A 22,882-nucleotide genomic window follows, 5' to 3' on the forward strand; every position below is an offset into this window, starting at 1 on the left:
TATTGAAAAAAGACTGAGAGATGGTTCTTGGAGCAAACGGGAATTTGTTTACATTGGGATAGTTGTTATGAGAAACGAAGTACACAGTTATGCTTTGAATTTAGAAGGTCAGCGATTGATAGTTTTTCCTTTTGATTATGGAAAACAACGGTAGCTTGAAATAAAGCTTTTGGATTTTGCAGAAGGATTAGCTGAAGTTAGATGCATAAAAAAAGCTGGATGTGTAAAATAATTGCTCCTAATGAAAGCAGGTGGCTCAAAACCTTTATGAAATGGATTACACAGTGTAATCAGTTTAGTTCAAAAGTTACAAACCAAGAATGTTTGGTTACAACCCTTAGGGTGTTATCTGAAACTGTTCAGTCTAAGGCCAGTTGTATGAATGCTCCAGTAAGGTGCAAAATTGAAGCCACAGTTAAATTAAACTCGATAGAATGCCCTCTCCAATATGAATACTGTAAAATACATCTTTTTTAGATTCATGAAATTGTATGTTACTGTGTGTTTTAAAATCTTTAAATTTAGTACAGTAAACAAAGAAATGATCCCTTCCACTGGACAGGAAATAGATAGGACAGAGTTATGTATGTAAACGCATGGAGTATCACAACAAAATCACGGAACTTGAAGCAGAAATTGGTCTAGGGGTATCTGACAGCATAGCACTGACAGAAATGTAGTTCAAGCCAGACAGGACTCAGTAATTTACAACCTGGGTAATAGGGTTTTTAGGAGAAAGATTGCTTAAAAAAGGAGGTCTAACAGTCTTGATCAAAGATAGTATCATTGCCTTGAATGAAATGCAATTCCTAAATTAGAATCTATATGGTTGGAGCTGAAAAATAGGAAAGGAGAAGTGACCTTGTTGAGTGTTTATCATAGATCTTCATATAGTGGGGAGGAAGTAGAAGACAGCATTTGTAGGCAGATTATGGAAATCTGCAGGTCAGATACTGTTGTGAAGGATAGTGAAGATTATAGTAAAAGATTAGTGAGGGATAGAATGGGGCCCGTAAGGAAGAAGCAGGGTAAGGCTCATTGAAGAAAAGGGCATGGCAGAGTTACTAAGTGAGTGTTTTGCTTCTATATTTACCAAATTAGAAAATGATGACAATGACCTAGGTGTGCAGCAACTAAGAAGTATAGTGATAGATCAAGAAGAGGTGCTAAAAAGGCTGACAGCACTGCAGGTGGCGAAGTCACCAGGCCCGGATGAGATGCAACTTAAATTGCTGAGAGGGATAAGGGAACAAATTGTGGAACCATTAAAATAAATTTTCCAAGCCTCTCTGAACACAGGATTAGTCCCAGGCGAGTGGAAGATTATAGATGTGACGCTATTGTTTAAGAAAGGGGCAAAGAATAATGCAGGAAATAACAAATCTGTCAGCTTGACATTAATAGTGGGAAAACCCATTGAGGCCATAATATGGGATAAGGTAAATATACACTTAGACAAAAATAAGCTAATGCTACACAGTGAACATGGCTATGTTAAGGGCAGAATTTGCCTGACAAATCTGATTGAGTTCTTTGATGAAGTGACACAGGTAGTGGACAAGGATAGGTCTGTGAATGTTGTATATTAGGACTTTCAGAAAGCATTTGAAATGGCACTGCATGGCAGGTTGGTTAGCAAATTATAAGTGTTTGTGATTAACCGGTCCTTGGCAGCATGAATTAATAGTTGGCTAAAAGATAGGAAACAGAGGATAAGTATGGATGGGAATTTCTCAATGAGTTGAGAGCAGTGTTCCCCAGGGAACCGTGTTCTGATTTGTATAAACGACTTAAAAATGCATGTTGAGGGCAAAATCTTTCAGTTTGCAGATCGCATTAAGCTCGGGAGAATAGTAGATTATGAGGGTGATGCTTAGCAACTTCAGAGGGACATTGACAAATTGGCCAGTTCACCTGTCAGATGAATGTCAATGCAATGAAATGTGAGGTACTGCATTTTGGCAGGAGAGAGTCAATACAGATTCAATGGTACGACTTTGAGGGGAGTACAGGAGCGGAGAGATCACGGGGTTCACAATCATAGTTCTTTGAAGATAGCCAGGTAAGTTGAAACAGTTGTTTAGAGGGCTTATTGGATCCTTGGATTTATAAGTATAATTATAGAATATAAAAGTGAGGAAGTGATGCTACATCTCTACAAATCATTGGTCAGACCACATTTGGAGTACATTGCATTTGGTTCTGGGCACCTTATTTAAGGAAGGATGTTAAAAAGCCCTGGAGAGGGTTAGGCTTAGGGTTAGGGTTAGAATTTACTAGAATGATACCAAGATTTTAGATTCAAGGAAATATTAGAGAAATTGCACTTATTCTCCTCAGAGCAGGAAGATTAAGAGGTGACCTTACTGGGGTGTTCAGAATTTTGAACAATTTTGGTAGGGTAAAGAAGGATATTCTGTTTCCATTAGTTGGTATGTCAGTAACTCGAGGTCACAATTTCAAGACTGTCAGCAACAGAGCTAGGAGTGAAATGAGGAGAAACGTCTTTAATCAGAGAGTTGTTAGGATTTGGAATGTGCTGCCTGGGACAATAGTGGAGGTGAATTCTGTAGGAGGTTTCAAAAAGACCTGCATATAATAGAAAGTGATGAACTTAAGAGGGTTACAGAGATAGAGCTGGAAAATAGGACCAGCTGGGTAGCCAGTACAGATACATGTATCTAAACGCCCCTTCTGCACTGTAAATTCTATGATCCTGTGATTTTATATGTAAATAGTTTGGTTTTCTATTTTATACTTTTTTTTATACAGAACATGTTTTGTTAAAGTAAAATCTGCTGCTTTGCATGCACGTGTTTTAAAACTAAATTTAATAAAACTAATTAAAACCAAACAAAATAAAAAAACTCTGCTAAACCAGATTTCAATCTAGGATCTGACTTGTCCAGAAGTAACTTAAAGGGCATGGCTAAGGTAATGATGAATTTATTGCATTTGTCCATAAAGAACAGAAGGCTTCAAATGTCACAGTAACTATGCGATAGTATAAAAATGAGATGTCATGCTTAGTATAGATAACATATTACTAACATCCAAGCAATTGAATTCTTTTTAAAAATGACTATTAAAACTGGACAAACATCTGGCCAAGTTGGGTTGCAAACTAAGATTGGCAGCTAGCGCAGCAAGTGAGCAAGGGATGGCCTACTGAAACTGGACTTCCAAAGGATTCTTGCTTTTAGTGACCTTCCTTTCCTCTCAGGAAATGTATCTGATCTATACTCAAATTAGCATCTCCGTGAAGGCCTTCTCTTGCTCACTTGCTGCGTTAGCCGTCAATCTTAGTTTGTAACCCAACTTGGGCAAACGTTTGTTCAAAGCACTGAAACTATCTCTTCTCCAGTTAAATATTCTCAAGAGATTTGTCTTTGTTCTTTTCCACAATTATAGTGTAATCGCCAGTTCCCAAATAAGCCCCCAATGAAACATGCTCCATTTCATTCCACACAACTAGTTCCACCATTGTATCCATCCTCATTTGACTGGAAACGTACTGAACAAAAAAGTTAGTCTGTCCACATTTTAAAAAAATATTTCCTCTCTCTACATTTTTCATTGCTATTTTCCAAGTTTGTCTTATAGTAATTGCTGTTCCTTATAATCACTATTCTAAAGTCCTTAGAATTGTTGCAATTTGCTCAAAATGTTTTCCTTTGACTTCTTCCCACAACCTAGTGGCCTAAAATATATAATGGAGCTGTAGCAGTATCGTTGATCAATTATGTCATCCTGCCCCCTTTATCTCTTGCCTTTCTTTCCTGGGCACATTTAAGGTAAGCATGTTAAGTGGCCAATTCTCCCCTTATTTGAGTCAGATCTCGACAACTGACATTATTTCATAATCCTATTATCCTCTGTAATTGTCATAGTAAAAGGTGGAGATATTGATATATGGAGAAATTGTCTTTGTAAAATTGGAAAGTGTGTCTCTCTGACAGAATTAGAAAGTTTACAGAAGTTATGAATATACTGCTGTACCAGCCAGATACAATCAGATGTATTCTGAAATCAAGGAAGGTAAGATTTAAGCCAGCTATAGAACTATCATCAAGCAAAGTGTATTTACCTGGAAGCAAAGGATCAAGGGCAAGTGAATAACATTTCTGCAAATATGAGTTTCCCTATTTTGTCATTTCAGAAGGCTAAAAACATCCTACCCAGAAAGAGAGAAGTCAAGTTACTAGTTCATAAAGTTGAGTTTATATCATCTCTGAAATCATTGCTAAATACAAGGATGTAGATTTCATCTAATCAATAGAATAGTTCTCTAAGGCTGTTAAATTCTCAGTTATCTAGGAACCCTAATCCTAAATTAATCTCACCTATTTATATCAATCACAGATACTGATCTCAAGCATAATTTTGAAACTGAATTACTGTGAAATAACTGACCTGCTTTTTAGCCTCCATTATTTATTTTATCACTTGACTCTATTCATTAATAATTTGCATAGCTAACTTTAACATTATTTAGAATTCTGCTGACAATGGGTTTAGGAAGAATAAATATTTTTAAATTCATGAGTTTGAACTCTGACTTTTCCTTGGATACTCAACAAAAAAATGATTAATTCAATTATGCAATAGCTTGTGCAATTGCCGGAGAGAGTTGATAATGCAAAGGCTATGATCAAAACTAGTTGAAATATGTCTGTTCAGTGAGCAAAACATAGACATAATTAACTCCGAGGCATAGTGGAAATTTGAAGCAATTCCTTGATGAAAAGTTCAGTTGAAGCAGCTAAAGATTTATCTGGCACCCTTAATGAATACTCTATTCAGGGTATCCATCCCACTGTGTTTATAAAGATGTTCAGATTAAATTACTGTCATCACAATTTAACAATGGTATTAACTTGTTATTCTTAAGTAACCAAGCACTTCTTCTAAATTAGTTTGGAGAGAAATTTGATGAGTGTTCAATGTTCCTATAATAATATTACTCAGTATATTCCTGGGAACATACACCTAAATTTCATATTCCTATCATTCAATTAACATGTACATTCAGTTAGCAAAACATATAGGAAATCATAAATTGTACAATAATAACAGTTTAAATGTTTATTGTTACTTGCAGGAGGTGTTCACAATGGTGAATATGTATCGTGGCTCTACTGCTATGATCCGTTAATGGATGTGTGGGCCAGAAAACAGGATATGAACACCAAACGGGCTATTCATGTTCTGGCTGTAGTGAATGATCGTCTGTATGCCATTGGGGGAAACCATTTAAAAGGTGTGTTACTAATGAAAAGGTACTGGATTTAGAACAGATATTAAATATGGGATAGATCACCATATTAGAAGCCCATTTGTAGGTCAGGCAGTTTTATACAGAAATCAGACAATGTAAAGCTTATACCCATTGTTGTGGAGAAACAATAAACAAAAATAATTGAATTTAGCAAGCCATTCTCAAATGGACAGATTACATGATTTTGTAACTATACTAGAATATGAATCAGATTCAATGTAAAGCAAACATGACATAACTGGCAATTCATGATCATTATGAAATATGAATTATAAATAGAATTGTAGAGAATAAAGACTTTTCATGAGATTGTAAGAATTCATATCACTCCCCATTCAAATCTGGCACCACGTCCAATATCACAGGTTTTCCAACTTGGTCTCTTGTATATTAGATCTATTATTTTTCTCAATCAAATGTTATTTGCCCTTAAATCACCTGCAATAATAGTTTCCTTTTGTCCAAGTCCACTGGAAACAGTCATCACCCAAATGGCACAATCCTATGGAATCTCCTGTGCTAGGTTCATGATGGTATTTGATGACACAGATTCCCAGAGACACCTTTACTTAATCCTTTAATGAATGTTATTAAATGGTCTGCTCAACTCAAGCAAAACTAAAGCATAGGAATGGAATTAACAATCACTGCTCTACCCCCATCTTCAACTTTCTGTCCTTTTTAAATATACAGCTGCTTCTATATATGCCTTCAATGTTCTTCCCCTGTGACAGCACTTTTTGTCTGGTCACACAGTGTGTCTGTATGTTAACTTTCTTCTTGTTAGTAATGTTTCCAGGTTAAAGGTTGCCAGGACACAGAAAATCAATCCTTCTAGAATTGATATAGATTCATAACAGTCCTTTTCCAACACTTCAAAAAAATGCAGACTTACCACAAAGTCAAAGAAGTTATAAATTTTCCTTGTTGTCTTGCTTCTAGTCAAAGATTGGTACAAGGTTGAAATAGGTTGTAGTATATTTATGCTGTTATGATATCAGCTGTACTTTTGCATGTGACCAGATGATAAGATAAAGTAATGAGCTCTGGCTCAAAACTTATTCCTAGCTCTATATACTCATTAAGACAACAAACACATCGCATCTATAAACTTTACTTCTAGTTATGCTGATGTTACCATTGTGATTTTATGGCAATAATGAAAACTCTTTGTGTATATGCATTCTAATGGGGAAAAAAAAAACTACTGAAGCCCTTTCAGAGTTTCAAAATACCATGAAAACCCTATCTATCTGTTATATTGAACTTACAGAACTCCCATGACTGGTGGCACTGTGGCACCAGGTAGTCAGGTTCACCCACCTTTCTTTTGGGTCTTCAAGCAACAATGTTTCCACTTACCTGTCAATGAAATTGGAGCTTATTTACAGATTAAAAACATTTGGGCATATTTTCCTCTGGTCAGGCAGTCATTATGTGGGTACAAATCCAAGTTGTGCATAGGAATCCCCATCACAGCACTCTCCAAAGGAATTGCCTGAGAAATTCAATTATGCCTAGACTCTTTAAAAGTCTTCATAAAAATCTGTCACATTAGATGTTTGAGATGAAACTAAATAAAATAGTTACTCAGGAAATGTTAGACTATTAAATACATAGTCTAACTCCTGAGTAACAATTAAATTGACACCATACTTACCGTACTCTCAAACTGCAGATCTTTTACACCCCAGGAACCTGATCTGACGTCCCTCAGCAACTCACCATCCAGACCTCTTGGGAACCCAAACCCCACAGAACTGAAACATGACCATTCCCATCATTCTCAACCACCCCATTCCCACTAGGATCTGATACCTTTCCCTCATCCTGCGACTTAAAACACAACTTACCTGGCACCCTAACCCCTACCCACCTGGAATCCAGCCTTTCTAACACACTAACATCAACCTTATCTCACGTACTTACTCTTGGACAGCAATTGTCGAAGTGTCTCTCAGAGCTTTTAACTGTCAGAATAAAGCAGCTGGCTGCTAGGAAAGGAGGGCACAGATTGCATTTCCCCAACAGTTCTGTACTTTGAAAGAACTGTCAGAATGGATGAATGTATTATGCACCAGACCTAGCACATTGCTAATATATCAATGAGATAGCCTAGAGCCTAACTTTTATCTTATTTAAAGGCAAGTATAAGATGTTGTGTTCCAGATATAATTTGATTGGTCATACTACTTCGCTTTATTCTTGTCCTTAAAATGCAAATAAAAAGAAGAAGAATTGGTCTAATTTCAACTCTATTGGAAAACATAACAGAATAATAAATTGTTTACCTTCTAAACAGCAACTGCTCCAATATAGTAAAATCTCATAAACATGCAATGTCAAAGTCAGTAAAACAGATTGTCTCACATGCGATTCTGGCAGCGGGAAGATAACCCAAGCTTTTAGCTGCAACAGATAGAGAGAGATAGAGTCATAGAGTCCTACAGCATGGAAACAGCTTTTTTGACCCAAACTGTCCATACCGACCAATATGTCTATCCACACTAATCCCATTCCCTGCACTGGGCCTATATCCTTCTAAATATTTCTTATTAATGTATTTGTCCAAATGCCTTTTAAATGCTGCTAATGAGGCAGTTTCCACAGCCAACTTCAAAACCCCAATAATGACTGAAAACTAAACTAAACCATGGTTCTGTGGGAGCCTGACCCCATCCATTCATGCTGCTTCTATTGTTCCAACTTTTTAAAGTAAAAAACCCAAGGCCTCACAACCTGTTTACTCTGTTGGCTTGGAGGTACCTATGGCTCAAATCCTCTCTTCAAAAAAAAGGAAGAACTATACCTCTTAAAGCCATAGTTTCATCACAAATGCCCCTGCATTTATGAAGCAGTCTTGACTCAAATCTTCTTTCAGAAATGCAGAACTCCAGTCTTCCATAAAAAAAGGCCCAGGCACAGATTGACTCTAACTTCCCTTTCTCATTTCCTTGTTTCAACTGGTACTTTCCCTCTTCTTACCTTTGGGCCAGCTTTTCAGATCTTTCTCCATGCCAGAACTGAGGTGAACTAGCTTTTAAAGTAACAGGTAGAACCTGATGGCAGAATTCCTTCCACATCTCCATTGCTGTTAATTTTTTTGTAGGCATGGAATAAGGAGTCCACAAAAGCAAGTCCACATTAAACACCAAACTTTGTCAGCTCTATTGCAGGAGTGGGCATTTCAGAACTCCCAGAATTGTTGATGGGGTCAGGTCAGGTTTTGCAGGACATGTGGTATCAAGAAACCTTTGACAGGAAGGTTTAGAAGGTGTGTAGATGGTTTATGATATGTCATTTTAAATATTTATTCATTTGTTTAAGGTTTTCATACAGCTTTAAATATATTTTCAGTGCATTGATTGATTAGGCAATGACCTTAAAAGATAAAGAATCTTTAAGTGGGCCTGTGCTGAGCATGATTCCCAATGCATTTGAATCCTTTCTATCGTGGACAAAGTGCATTCCACAATGTGTGGAATCAAATTCTAATGTGCTTTGACTTTCACATTGATATGATGTCCTGGCATTCGCTGAACCTTGGGACTGAATCTTAACCATCAGATTTCAAACCCCTGGCTAAAAGGTCAACAAGAGGGAACTCGTGAGGGGAAATGCCTCTGCAGCAAGTCCTACCTCAGAGAGCTGCAGCAGCTCTCCAGAATATTGAGAAAGAAACATGTGGCACTGGATCAGGATTTAACTGAGTGTCCAAATGACAGATTCTGGGTGGGGATGGGGTTTGAGAGACCAATAAAGGAAGAGAAAACTGGGTTAGGTGGGAGGTAAAATCTTGATGGCCATCCAAAGGTTGCTGGAGCCCAATTATATAAGGATACACTTCACTCTTAGATAATCCCCCACCCTTGCTCATCATGAACCCACACAGGTAAACCAATCAAACTTGCTACTTGGTGTTTGCCTCTCCCATTACTGGTTATATTACAACAATTGCAGAATTCCCTCTGGCATTTGGGCCAACTCGCCTCACACCTGCTTCAGAGATAATTGAAGTCGTAAGTGGTATGTAAGCTGTCCAATTCTCCTGCCTTTAGACCTGCTGACTGAGTGTAAAATCCAGCTCTTAGTAATGATGATACTGCAAAGATTTGAAATGCAGATAAAATATAAAGACACGTATTTCAGTATTCACTTTGAAAACATTGACCTCCTTATATTTTCATGAAAATATCAGTCAAGGGCCATGGACGTTGATTTGAAGAACTCTTTAATTCATTGTAACAATTGAAGCAGGGTGAACAGATGACCTGACATCTGTTTTATCAGATAGCCTCAATGTGAATAATTTATGAGTTTGTCCAAATGGTCTCAACCCAATATGGGACTGTTTACACAAAACTAGCTTGTTTGATCGTGAGTTTTGTGAGTTGCAATAATTATTCCTTTCTTTGAAGTGATTTTTCAATGTCTGCGTTTATTTTAGCAAGGTATGAAGGTAATTAAAGGTCTTTTCAATAACAGAGTACTGGCTATGTTTCACTGACGGGTTTTATGAGATTGTAGGAAACAAGGGGCATGTTGTATGCTTGACTTTTGTTTCCCCATGATTATTTAAAAGACTTGCTAGTGTTATTACAGGCCTCATTTGTTCTTAATATGATAGTACTTGAAATTCGGGCATGGGGAATGCAATGGAAGATGTAGAGGGCACATGGTGTGTATGGATAGTGAATTGGGTGAGAATTGATGACTAAGGTGCACAATGACTAAGATAAAGAACATCCAGTATCACAGCAGATGGAGATAGCATTCTAAACCATCAACTCTCACATTCACTCACCTCTGGCATTCTTTGAGAGGTGGCTGGACATCTTCGATCTGTGACCACTTCCTCAGCATAAAAAATACGGTGAATGAGAATGGAAGTCTAATCTTAATGTAAGGAAAATTCAAAGCTCCTGAATGCTAACTGAAAATGAAATTATTGCCCTTTCATCACTATTAAAATACATGGCCTTCAAATCTGCTGCTCCCATGGTGCTCCATTTTCATTAGCCTCAATTGTTCAAGATCAAATCGATCCATTTCTGCTGCAATTAATCTATCTAGTTTATATCTTTATTAGTAGTCCATTCTGAATTAAGTTTCTTTCATTATCTATTCAAATTATGTTTGTTACAATAAAATACATTAGATCACTTGTTTTTTTCACTTCTTACTTGCATGTTTACCTTTTATTTAATTAATACATTTAGTCTAGTCTTGTTCTACTTCCTTTTTTTTGGAGCAAACCTTTTATATTACATAGCCACTCATTTTACTAATGAATTTATACAACTTGATTAAATAGTGGCTACATTAATATCAAAGCATCCGTTTTCATGTAATTAATACATTTTACAAAAACCCCATTCCACTGAGTAGATATATTCTCAATTAATTAATAATCTTGGGAAGGGAAACCAGTGCAATTAATATGATTTAATTTACATGATACATTTTTGTGAATCCATCTGAGTTCATTTGATGTCTTGTCAGCAACATGATGGGAGATCAAGTAGAATAATAAAAGCTAATTTTACATTGATACAGCCCAGTCAGTGAGTGTGACAATCCAGATGCCTCTAGCATATTCAGTATAAAGGAATACCTCTCTCCACTACTGAAAAGGCTATCAACTTTTTTGTTTGGATCCCAGAACCAGTCTAAAATATATGTTTCTTTATTTTCTTTCCTATTAACCTAGTAATAACCAGCACCATGGTCAAGAAAAATTAGAACTATGAGATATGTCAATAGTAGCCTCTATACTTGTGCCACATCCTTACACCCTAGCCTGCAATATTGGCAAAATTTAGAATCATAAAATAATTACAGCACAGAAGGAGGCCATTTGACAGTTACATTGGCCCTTTGCAAGAACAACTCAGCAAATCTCTGGTAGTGCATTTCAGCTCCTTACGTCTTAGTGTAAAAATGTTTCTCCTCTTGCTGGTTCCTTTGCTTCTTTTCTAACAACATACCAGTATCAGATAATCTAAACAATTAGATGAAAATTGGTCCCAAATTCAATAATGCACTTCACAATAGCAGTTACCTGCTTCTGAACATGTAAATTGGGCTGCTTTGCTGCTTGTAGCTATATATTTAATAAATATAATGAAGTAATCTATTAAGCTGGAAGCCAAAAGAAGTTTTAATTCTTTGCCTCTTGTTTTCTAATTTTCATTGATTCCTTCATTAGGTTCCCTCCCTTCTCATAGGCATACCATTTCCTGTCCAGACAAGAGTACTGTCAGACCTTTGTCAATACAACATATACCTCTTTGTTAACATTGTCTTAAAATAAGTTTTTTGGAGGCATGAAAGAACTCTCATGGCAATTTCTCCTCATTTTGTTTCTAATTATTTCTTGTTTAAAATTGAAAATTCATCACACATGCTCACGCCAAAGTTTGTGAATAAAATGTTGGGTTGATGTAAGAATCAGAAAGTAAATAAATAGCTAACAATAACATTTCAATGGCACGTAGAAATTTGACCTTTTTGCAGTTACTGTGAACTAGTTTATTACTAAGTTAATGCATAAAATTGTGCTTATACCTATACAAGACAAGATCTGTTTCTTGAATTTTGAGCAGCCCTTGATTTATTAATATGCCAAATTAATCATTTAATCCAACTCAATATTTGGCTTAATTCTGTAAGTCCATAAGTATCACACAACTGTTGTAGTGGAAAAGGAGTCTATTCAGCCCATCATATTTGTATTGGCACACTAAGCATTTTAGCTTAGTGCCAATCTCCTGGCTTTTCTCTGTAACCATGCACCTTGTTTAAATAGAAATAATCATGCATGGTCTTGCTGATTTCCTTAATTTAATTTGCCTTCACCACACTTCCAGGTCGTGTATTCCATACCCTAAAAACTCACTGAGTGGAAAGGCTTTTCTCACCTCACATTTGCTTCTTTAGCAAACACTTTAAATCTGTATCTTCTGAGTCTCGATCCAATTATAAGTGTGAACAATCTCTCCCTATCTACTCAACCTAGAACCCTCAATTTTGAAAACTTCTATCAAAACTTTCCTTAAGCTCTCTTCTTCGGAGAAAACGTTCCAACTTTCCTCATAATGGCAGTGTTTCAACCCCAGAACCATTCTCGTAACCTGAAGTGTGGTGCCCAGAACTCTACACAATCCTTGAAGTGATTTTTAGCCAGTAACTTATAAATGTTCATTATTACCTCCATGCTCTCGTACTCCATGCCTCTGCTTATGGATACTAAAGCACTGTATACTTTAACAACTCTATACCTGCCCTGCCTGCTTTATTTACTAATACACATACACAAACAGATATCTCTGCTTTGGCACTTCATTATAATTAATATACTTAAATTGTGTACTCCAAGCTTAGCATATTATCTGAAAGAGCACCTAATCAATTTAATTATTGAAAGCACATTTTACACATTAACAGCAATTTAAATCATTCCTCGGATGTGGATGTTGCTGGCTGGGCCAGCATTTAATGCCCATCCATGGTTGCTGTTGAAAAGATGGTGGTGAGCCACCTTCTTGAACCATTAGTTGTGGATAACCTCACAGTGTCATTAAGGTTCAGTTCCAGGATTTTGATCTAGCTAGTGAAGGAATGACTATTTATTTCCCCTCTGCCTCATGAATGCCCAGTGTTAAGATATCAAACCTGATCAAAATTAAACCCATTTAGCACAGTTGTAGTGCCACAAAACACAATGTGAAGATGGGACTTTGCCTCGACAAGAATTGCACAGACATTGCTGCTACTGATACTACGTACAAGCAAGGAACAGCCCTTCAAACCTGTTTTGTCATTCGATAAGATCATGGCTGATTTTCACATGTCTGCCCATTTCACCACTTTCCACTTTCCTGGATTATGTTATTATCTTTCTCATTGTTTACTTCACTTTTACTTATGCATCATTTCAGCTCCATAATTAGTTGCTTTACATTTTTAAAGCCTTTATTTAAAAATTTATTAATGGGATGTGGATGTTGGTGCCCGAGACAATATTTATTGCCCAACCCTAACAGCTTTTGAAACGATAGTGGTGAGTTGCCTTCTTGAACTACAGTTCTTGAGGTGTTGGTATGTCCTTAATATCGTTAGCAAGGAAATTTCAGGATTTTGATTTGACAACAGTGAAGGAGTAAGTGATATATTTCCAAGTTAAGATGTTATATGGCTTGATGGGGATTTTAAAAATGGTGATTTTCCTATATATTAACTTGCCTTGTCATTCTGACTGATAGAGATCATACATTTAGAAGGAGCATGGGTGGGTTACAGCAACACCTCTTGTTGATACTACATACTGCTGCCACTGCACTACAGTGGTAAAGAGAATGAATGTTGGAGGTGGTGAATGGGCTACCAGTCATGCAAGGTGCTTTGTCCTGGATGGTGTTGAGTGTTGCTGGAGCTGCACCCATCCAGGTACATTCCTGATTGTACTCATAGATGCTGAACAGGCTTTAGTAGATATGAGGTGAGTTACTTGATGCAGAATTCCTAGCCTCTGGTGTGGTCTTGTAGCTACAGTATTTACATAACTGGTCCAGTTCACAGTGGTAACCTCCAGGATGGTGGTAGTGGGAGATTCAGCAATGGTAGTGTCATGGGAAGATGGTGAGATTCTCACTTGCTGAAGATGGTCATTGCATGGCACAAATGTGGCGTGATAGTTACTTGCCAGTTATCAGTCCAAGTCTGGAGCTGTCCAGGTCTTGCTGCATATGAAATGGTCTGCCTCCGTATCCGAGGAGTCATGAATGGTACTGAACAATGTGCAGTCATCCCCATCTAACCTCCAGAAACCACAACCATCTTCCTTTGTGCTAGATATGATTCCAACCAGAGGAGAGTTCTTCCCTGATTCCCATTGACTCGAGTTTTGCCTCAGCCAAATTCCGCTTTGATGTCAACATCAGTCACACTCACCTCACATCTGGAACTCAAGCTCATTTGTCCATGTATGGACCAAGGCTTTAATGAAGTCAGACAGTGGCCCTGGCACAAGCTGAACTCATAATTAATGAGCATATTATTCCTTTGCAAGTACAACTTGATAGCACCGTCACTGAACTTATCCACTTTGCTGTTAAAGAGAGTGGAAAATGATGGGACAGTAACTGGGCAGATTGGACTTGTCCTGCTCTTTGTGCACAAGACAATTTTCCGTATTGAGGTAGATGCCTGTGTTATATCTAGATTGCAACAGATTGGCCAGGAGCATGACTAGCTTTGGAGCACAAGTGTTCAGTATCATTACCAAAATATTGTCGGGGCCCATAATCCACTTTTGTCAATACACATTGAAATTCACCAGCTAGAGTACTTTCTGTGCTCTAGCTACCTTCAATATTTTTTCCAAATTGGTGTTTAATATGGGAAAGTGTCAATTCATCAGCTGAGGGGGCAGGGGGATTTAGATTAGATTAGATTAGATTAGATTACATTACAGTGTGGAAACAGGCCCTTCGGCCCAACAAGTCCACACCGACCCGCCGAAGCGAAACCCACCCATACCCCTACATTTACCCGTTACCCAACACTACGGGCAATTTAGCATGGCCAATTCACCTGACCCTGCACATCTTTGTGACTGTGGGAGGAAACCGGAGCACCCGGAGGAAACCCACGCAGACACGGGGAGAACGTGCAAACTCCACACAGTCAGTCGCCTGAGGCGGGAAGTGAACCCGGGTCTCAGGCGCTGTGAGGCAGCAGTGCTAACCACTGTGCCACCGTGCCGCCCACTGTGCCACCGTGCCGCCCACACGGATGAAGTAGGTGGTAATGAACAGGTGGTTTTCTTCCCTATGTTTGGCTTGATAACTAGATTTCATAAATTCTACAGTCAATATTGAGAACTCCCAGGGCAAAGTTTTCCTGACTGTATAATACTGAGCCACCATCGGGGGTGGGTCTATCCTGCTGGTGAGACAGTGCATACCCATGAACTAGTGGGGCATAGCCATACTTTCAGAATCATACCTTACAGGCAATGTCAGGCCGTTGATTCACTAGTCTGTGAGACTACTCTGTCAATTTTGGCACAAGCCCTCAGATATGATCAAGAAAGAGTATGCAGGGTAAACAGGAGCCAATCAGTATACCCTCTAACTTGTGTTTAAGGTGAATATTGAGTTGTTTACTTGCACTGACATTTTAATTATTTCTTTGTGGTCATCTAACTTGTGAATTGCCTGTGCAGGAATTGTAGGGTGCAGCCAAACAGCTTAAGGGGGATGTTGATTATAACATTAAAACAACATTGGCCTGTGAACTGGTGAAAAAATCCATGCTTTTTTATTCAATTTAGGCACACATCCAGATAGGTCAGAGTTTGCAATATTATTCCTAGCTTTTTTACTTGGTGGTCAAAGAACTGATTTCTATACAAATAGATAAAGTCACTTCAGACACATGTCCTTCCACTCTCCTTCCAGCAATACACAGCATAAGTTGAAAATTTTGAACATGTCAACTCTGCAGTAGAAGACAGCTGGGGAAAGACATATTTTATATATTTTGAGTATTTGAATCATAAATGCTTGATTAAGGCCACATTTATGATTTTTGTGCACTTAACACACTAAGGACCTCCTCCATCAAATTTCTGGTTGCTTTTTAAAATTGTAGGTAATTGTCATACTGTCTCTTCTTGTTTAAGTGAACGCTTATTACTAAATTGGACATCAGCGTAGGTCAGCCTGGTGTAATTTACACACTTTTTATCTTAGGTGCAGGCTTAAAGTAAGCAGCTATGACAATAATTGTATTAAGCTAAACAGTTCCCAACTCATTATTTTGATTGCAATTGCTTCTTTTGGTCTAGGTTTCTCACATCTTGATGTTATGCTCGTTGAATGTTATGATCCTAAGGGTGACCAATGGAACATTCTCCAGACGCCTATCTTAGAAGGTCGCAGTGGTCCAGGCTGTGCAGTGCTAGATGACAATATTTACCTTGTTGGTGGCTACAGCTGGAGTATGGTGAGGCAAATTTGATTCAATATTCTTATGATATTTCATAATAACTGCATTGGGCAATTAGAAAATGACATGTAAGGCAGCATCGCTCTGTACAATAGCTAGCCTTTCTATCATTACCTGTAGTTTGCTACCAATAACTGCAAATGCGCACGTCAAAATCAAATTAGTGCTTCATTGTCAGTTTAAAATATTGCTAATTTTCTCCTGTTTCCAGATGCGGTAACATGCATTGAAATTATGCCTTTCAACTTAAAATTTCAAGTTTATTCTTTTGATATGTGTTTCTGTTATGAAAAGTATCTTCCACTCAATTATTTAAGTTGCTACTTATTTAGACTGATTGATGTAGCCAGTGGAGAAGATGTTGCAACTGGGTAAGAAGGTAAATGGTTTCCTATCTTTGTAGAAACTCTAAGTTGGCCACTACAAACATTTTAATTTTGTTTTAGCTTGCTACTATAGCACACTTCAATTAAAACTTAGTTCTTGTCAAAGTTACTGAGCAAATTACAAGATTTTCAGTGAAAGGGGATTTTATTTCTTACCACTCTAGAAAAAAAAATTAAATGTGACAAATAGATATAAAGCTTAAAAGACAAGACCATATATCATGAAAAGAAAGATCAAGAATTTATAGTTTTGAAATTCCTAAAGTCCTTCAGGTGTTTAACCTAAGACCAAAGTTGTTTATTTAATGATTTGTATCCTCTGCATTAGCAAATAAAATTCCTTTTTCCATTGGTGAATGGATGTTTCACCTGCGTGCTTGTTGAGAGAGTGATAGCAAGAAAACTTTCCAGTTCTGTTATTACAAATACATTTCTTCACTGTGCTGTGCCCAAAAATAGTTGCCTGAGATATATTTCATTTATGTATTCCCATATCTGGTTTAATTGTTGTTTTAAGAGAGATGTCTGCAGATGAGTCTTTCATCCCAACATATGAAACTTCCAGAAAAGTGTAAATGAAATAGGAAATATAGATCGGAGTGATTGGTTGAGTCATGTCAATGACATATTTTGACTGTTTCAGTTTCGACTAAGCCTTATTCATTGATAGTTTCATGAAGATCAGTTCAATCTGGCCAGGTTATTACAGCAGTCCAAAGTCAGTTTTTTTAAAAGCATTTAATATTAGAAAGGTCCCAAGTATTTCCAAAAAAACAAATGATGAAACTTGAAAATTAATACTCTATCCTGACTGCTATCATAAAGTTCAGAAATATCAGTTTCTGTACTAGATTTATCTCAAAGGAAAGATTAAGTTTGACATGGATTTATTAGTTTGGTATGGGTAAGTACTACATCCTCCATTATTTGACTGGCGATAGATCTATGAATTGGCATTCAGATCTTTTGTTTCAAAGAAACAGAAATCGACCTCCAATGTAATGCTCTTGTGATTACTTCAAAACCAGATGCTCAAAATTAGCATTCCTAAATAGTAAGTCTTTAGTTAGTTGGTTTTTGCTGTTTATAGCAATTGCATTAATGGTCTAAGTATCTAAAAGCAGGAATTGAGAACCAAATAAATCATTAGAGTCACCACATTTTAGATATCTTCTTACAGAACTGAACTTACATATTCACACAGCATCCAGCTGGGATAAATTGTTATGGAACAGTCAGAATCTGTGGTTTGAGTCTGAACTCTTGAATACACCAGCGGGTTACTCTGACATTTGTTGCTTCCTAGGTAGGCAACACCCAAACTTTGTGGAGTCAGCTCATTTAAATAATGCAGGTAATGCTGATAGCACACCCGGCAAGCTACACAAAATAATGAGAGGCCAGCACAGTTTAAGCCAGCCCTCCATATCTTAAAAGGTACACTGGGTCTGGAAGTGATTCTAAAATTCATTTGACATGGGAACTCTTGGAGTAGAGTTTTCCTGCCCCAGGTGTGCGAAACATTGTGGGAAAACAATACAGTACGAATGACAAACAGATTCCTGATGGAGAAACTCCCAAATCCCCACCCACTTAAATAATGACTTCAGAATCTCACCATTAGTCGCAATTATATTATTTCCTTGTATTTGCATTACATTAATATCCAACCCACGTTATGCTCCTCTCCTCTAGTGAGAAACTAGATGGCACAAATTCCTGATAGGTTAATTAGAGTGGATATCTGGCTGTTGCAATCACAGAATGATTGTCTCAGTCATCATTCAACTGCTACTTCAGATGCCCCTATATGTACCATAGCCATTATCCTCCTTGATCTTTCATCCATTCAAGTCAGTACCAGTAAATTAACAGTCTCATCACATTACCATGCCTACTCTTGGACCAACTAGACACCACTGACTAGATGTGTACATCTACACTTTGCACTCATGTGGACATATGGATCCTATGACTCCTGGAATTAAAGCTCATGATGTATTATTATTATTAATGCTGTTTCGAATTTGGGATTCCAAAGTGGACATAAGAATACATAACTTTAATTTTGACTCTCATTTTAAATATACATGATAGAGTTTCAGTTTCATTTGCATTCAGAGAGTGCTCAGGATATTTGTTTACATGCATTTAAGTAAGACTAGCTGCTTTGCTAACCACAATCCCTTTACAGTAAAGGCCTCCTGAACTCCAATTGGATTGCCAATCTATGAAAAGCACATGACCATTCTCAGATTGGCTAGATAGTGTCCAATTCCTCTTATTTCTAAGAAAGCAAAGTGATGATTATCTTAAGGTCAAATTAGTGAACCAACAATGCAAGACTATTTACATGGCAAATAAGGCAAGGAACATGCACTGGTGAAAAGTGATTCTACAACCAATGGATCAGATGGAAACTCTGCAAACTCATGGAAAGGAGGGAGGTCTCATGAATATCCCCATCCTCGATGGTGAAGGAACCTAGCACATCAGCCCACAGCAGTGCAAAATATAGCGCTGTAGCCCAAGATTTTGAATCCAAATTGTTGAGTGTACGATCTATCTTGGCCTTCGGAGATCCCCAGCATCACAGATGCCATCCTTCTGCTAATTCAATTCACTCCACATAAGAAACAGCTAAAGATACCAGATACTGCAAGGCAATAATCCTGACTACTTTCTGGCAATAGTACTGAAGTCACATATTCCAGAACTAGTCACACACCTAACTGAGCTGTTCCCATACAGTTACAACACTTGCAACTATCTGAATATGGAAAATTGCGTAGGTTTATCCTGTTCACATAAAAACAGGAAAAATCCAACACAGCCAATTAACCTACTCCTGATTATCAACAGCACTAACTCACCAGTACCCTGCTCACTGAGGCTCACTGAGTCACATCAGCACACTCATATCCTGATCTCACAGACTTTATTCCATAATGAACAAAAGAGCTGATCTTGAGGGGAAGAGGTGATGACTGCTCTTGATATCAAATTTGGCAAAATCAAGTTTGACCAAATTTGGTCTCAAGGTGCCCTAACATAACTGGTTTCAATGGGAATTGTGTAAAATTCTCCATAAGTTATAGTCATACCCAGCACAAATGAGGATGGCTGTGGTTGTTGGAAGTCTATCATCTTAGCCAGAGGGCATTCCTCATGATTGTGTAATGGCTTAACAATCTTCAGCCGCATCACCAATACTTTTCCATTCAGGTCGCAAAAGCTGAGGGAGGATGTTTGCTGATGTATAGCACAATTTGAAATTCCTCAGATACTAAAGCAGTCAATGTCCATATGCAGCAATACCTGGGCTACATTCAGCCTTGTAATGTAGCTGACAAGCAATATCTACACTACACAAATGACATCTCCAACAAGAAATGCAAGCATTGCCCATGAAATTCAATGATATTATCATTGCTGAATGCCTCACGATAACACCCTTAGGGGTTAACAATTACCAGAAACTGAACTTGACCATTCAAGTACTGTTGTTAGAAGAAAAGGTCAGAGAAAGCATGATCTGAACAGGTTGGGCAAATCGATAGTAGATGCAGTATAATTTGGATAAATCAGAGGCTATTCACTTTGGAAGCAAAAATAAGAAGGCAGATTACTACCTGAATAGCTGTAAATTGGGAGAGGGGAGTGTGCACCAGTCGCTAAAAGTAAGCAAGCAGGTGCAGCAGGCAGTAAAGAAGGTGAATAATATGTTGGCCTTCATTGTGAGAAGTTTCAATTACAGCACCAGGGATGGGCTGTTGAAGTTATACAGGGCCTAGGGAATTGTGTGGAGATTTGGTCTCCTTTTCTGAAGAACAATGGTCTTTCTCTCGAGGGAGTGCAGTAAATGTTTACCAGGCTAATTACAGGGATGGTGGGACTGACGTATGAGGAGAGATTGACTAGGTTAGGATTGTTTCGCTGGAGTTCAGATGAGTGGGGGGGAGGAGGAGGAGGGGGATGTCATCGAGACCATAAAATTCTAACAGGATTAGACAAGCTAAGTGCTGGGAGGACGTTCCCAATGGTGGGTGCATCCAGAACTAGGGATCACAGTCTAAGGATTCAGGGTGGACCATTTAGGATGGAGATGAGGAGGCACTTCTTCACTCAAAGAGTGATGAGCCTGTGGAATTTATTACCACAGCAAGTAGTTGATTCCAAGCATTGAATGTATTCAAGAGGCAGTGAGATATATCACTTGGGGCGAATGGAATCAAAGATTATGGGAGAAAGCAGGATTAGGCTATTGAGTTGTGATGAATGGCGGAGCAGGTTCAAAGGGCCAAATAGCATCCTCCTGCTCCTATTTTTCATGTTTTTAAGACGAGAAATTCTATAGAGAATAACTCTCCCCCTGACTCTTCAACACTTGTCCATAACCTACCAGACACCAGTCAGGAATATGATGTAATACTCCCCACTTGCCTGGATGAGTACAGCTCTAACAACACAAGAAGCTCAACTCCACCCAGGAAAGCAGCCCATTTGATTGGCATGCCATCCAACACATTCACCATTCACTGCCTCCACCAGCAATGTACAGAGGCGGTGGCGTACATTGTAAGATGCAATGCAACAACTCAATAATGCTCCTTTGGCAACACCTTCCAAGTCCATGATCTATGACCCAGAATGACAAGAGCAGCAGAAATCTGGAAGCCCCACCATCTGCAAGTTTCCACCCAAGCCACTCATCATTCAAATTTGGAAATGTAATCACCATTCCTTCACAGTCACTGGGTAAAGATCCTAGAACTCCTTCCTTTGGTAACACCATGGATGTACACACTCGACATGGACCACAGCAGATCCACGTCAATTTTCCAAAGGATAGTTAGGGATGGGAAATAAATGCAGGCTTTGCCAGCAATGCCTACATCCAGTGAACGAATATAAAACATAAAAGTAACTACACTTCGAAAGTACTTCGTTGACTATAAAACCCTTTGGGATATCCAGCAGTCAGGAACACTAAGTGCAAGCTTGAGGGCTGTTGTGGCGCAAGAGACCAATGTTCATTCACTGCCTGTTCCAGAGGTGTGTAACCTGAACACTTGTGCATTTGTAGATTAAAATATAATGGACAAATCCAAGATTTAATTCATAGGATTATATAATGCGATTTGTAAATTTTGTTCAGCATGTTTGTATTAATTTGTTTTCAAGTTAGATTTTCAGACAGTTGACTGCCATGACAGCAAAAATAAGGTGTGAGACTGTTAGTGAACGGGGAATTGCTTTTCCGTTTACTGGTATGTCAGTCAGATAAGGCAATCACAATCGCAGACAGCTCATTTATAACAGGGTTCTGATAAGATCACCAACCTGAAACATTCATTCAGTTCGTCTATCCATAGATACAGCACGATCTGCTGAGTATTTCCAGAAAAGCTTGTGTTGGTTGCAAGCTCCATTTTTTTTGTTTTCCTCCTGTCCCAGCTCATCTTCAACAGCACCGATCCTTCATGATGGTGACATTAGCAGTATGCAGCAGATCCCCACAGATCCAGACCACTGTAATATCAAATACTGCAGGGCTTCCCCAGAGCGTTCTATGCACTGTTTAATCACTGTAATGGCACTCCCCCTCTGAGTTTTATGTTGAATCATGACTTTCATTGCATTCATGCCACCCAGAGGTTGTACACCAGTATCATGCACCATGTCAAATGGTAGCTCTTGTCACCTGGTAGTCACCCTCAGATTTGCTGTGATAGCTAAAATACATGTGCTATGGTGAACTGCTGCAGAATGAAGGTATTGTGATTGCTGACAGGATACCAGAAATTGACTTCCATGATTCACTGCATTTGATCACACACCATTCTACTTCAAGTATGTGGAACCCCTTCCACTTGTGATATATCTATGGGTAATACGTGGCACCCACAAAGTCATATGCGCAGTAAGTGACAGCCTACACCTTGGAGTAGCCTACCTGAAGCCACATACTGCCTCCAGTCCTGCTTTTCAGCGAGAGATTCAAATATATTGAGATCCTTCGAAATGTAGAACCACAGTGACCTCCCCAATGCAATAATGGCCAACAATACAGGAATATTGGAATTAGCACTGCTCCTGAATGAAAGTAACCATAAGAATGGAAAAAGAAACATGGCATCAGGAATCTTTGCAATCATTGGCAATGCCATCATTGAAGTTGCAGGTTGCAAATTTCATGACAGCA

The 22,882-nt window shown here is 38.3% G+C and overlaps 1 protein-coding gene across 2 annotated transcripts in view; it reads left to right on the top strand.

Moving 5' to 3' along the window:
* Positions 1-22,882, top strand: part of klhl14 (kelch-like family member 14) — a 220,675-nt gene that overhangs the window by 192,013 nt on the left and 5,780 nt on the right. The window contains exons 7-8 of one of the 2 annotated variants that reach the window (XM_043688269.2): positions 5,102-5,260; positions 16,131-16,288. In XM_043688269.2, the coding sequence (XP_043544204.1) occupies positions 5,102-5,260; positions 16,131-16,288 (317 nt within the window). The remainder of the gene's footprint in view (positions 1-5,101; positions 5,261-16,130; positions 16,289-22,882) is intronic. The other variant, XM_043688270.2, reaches the window with a different exon arrangement.

Source organism: Chiloscyllium plagiosum, unplaced genomic scaffold, assembly GCF_037043375.1.
Source record: "Chiloscyllium plagiosum isolate Xiang-an unplaced genomic scaffold, Cpla_swu_hap1 HiC_scaffold_4, whole genome shotgun sequence".
NCBI classification, from domain to species: Eukaryota; Metazoa; Chordata; class Chondrichthyes; order Orectolobiformes; family Hemiscylliidae; genus Chiloscyllium; species Chiloscyllium plagiosum.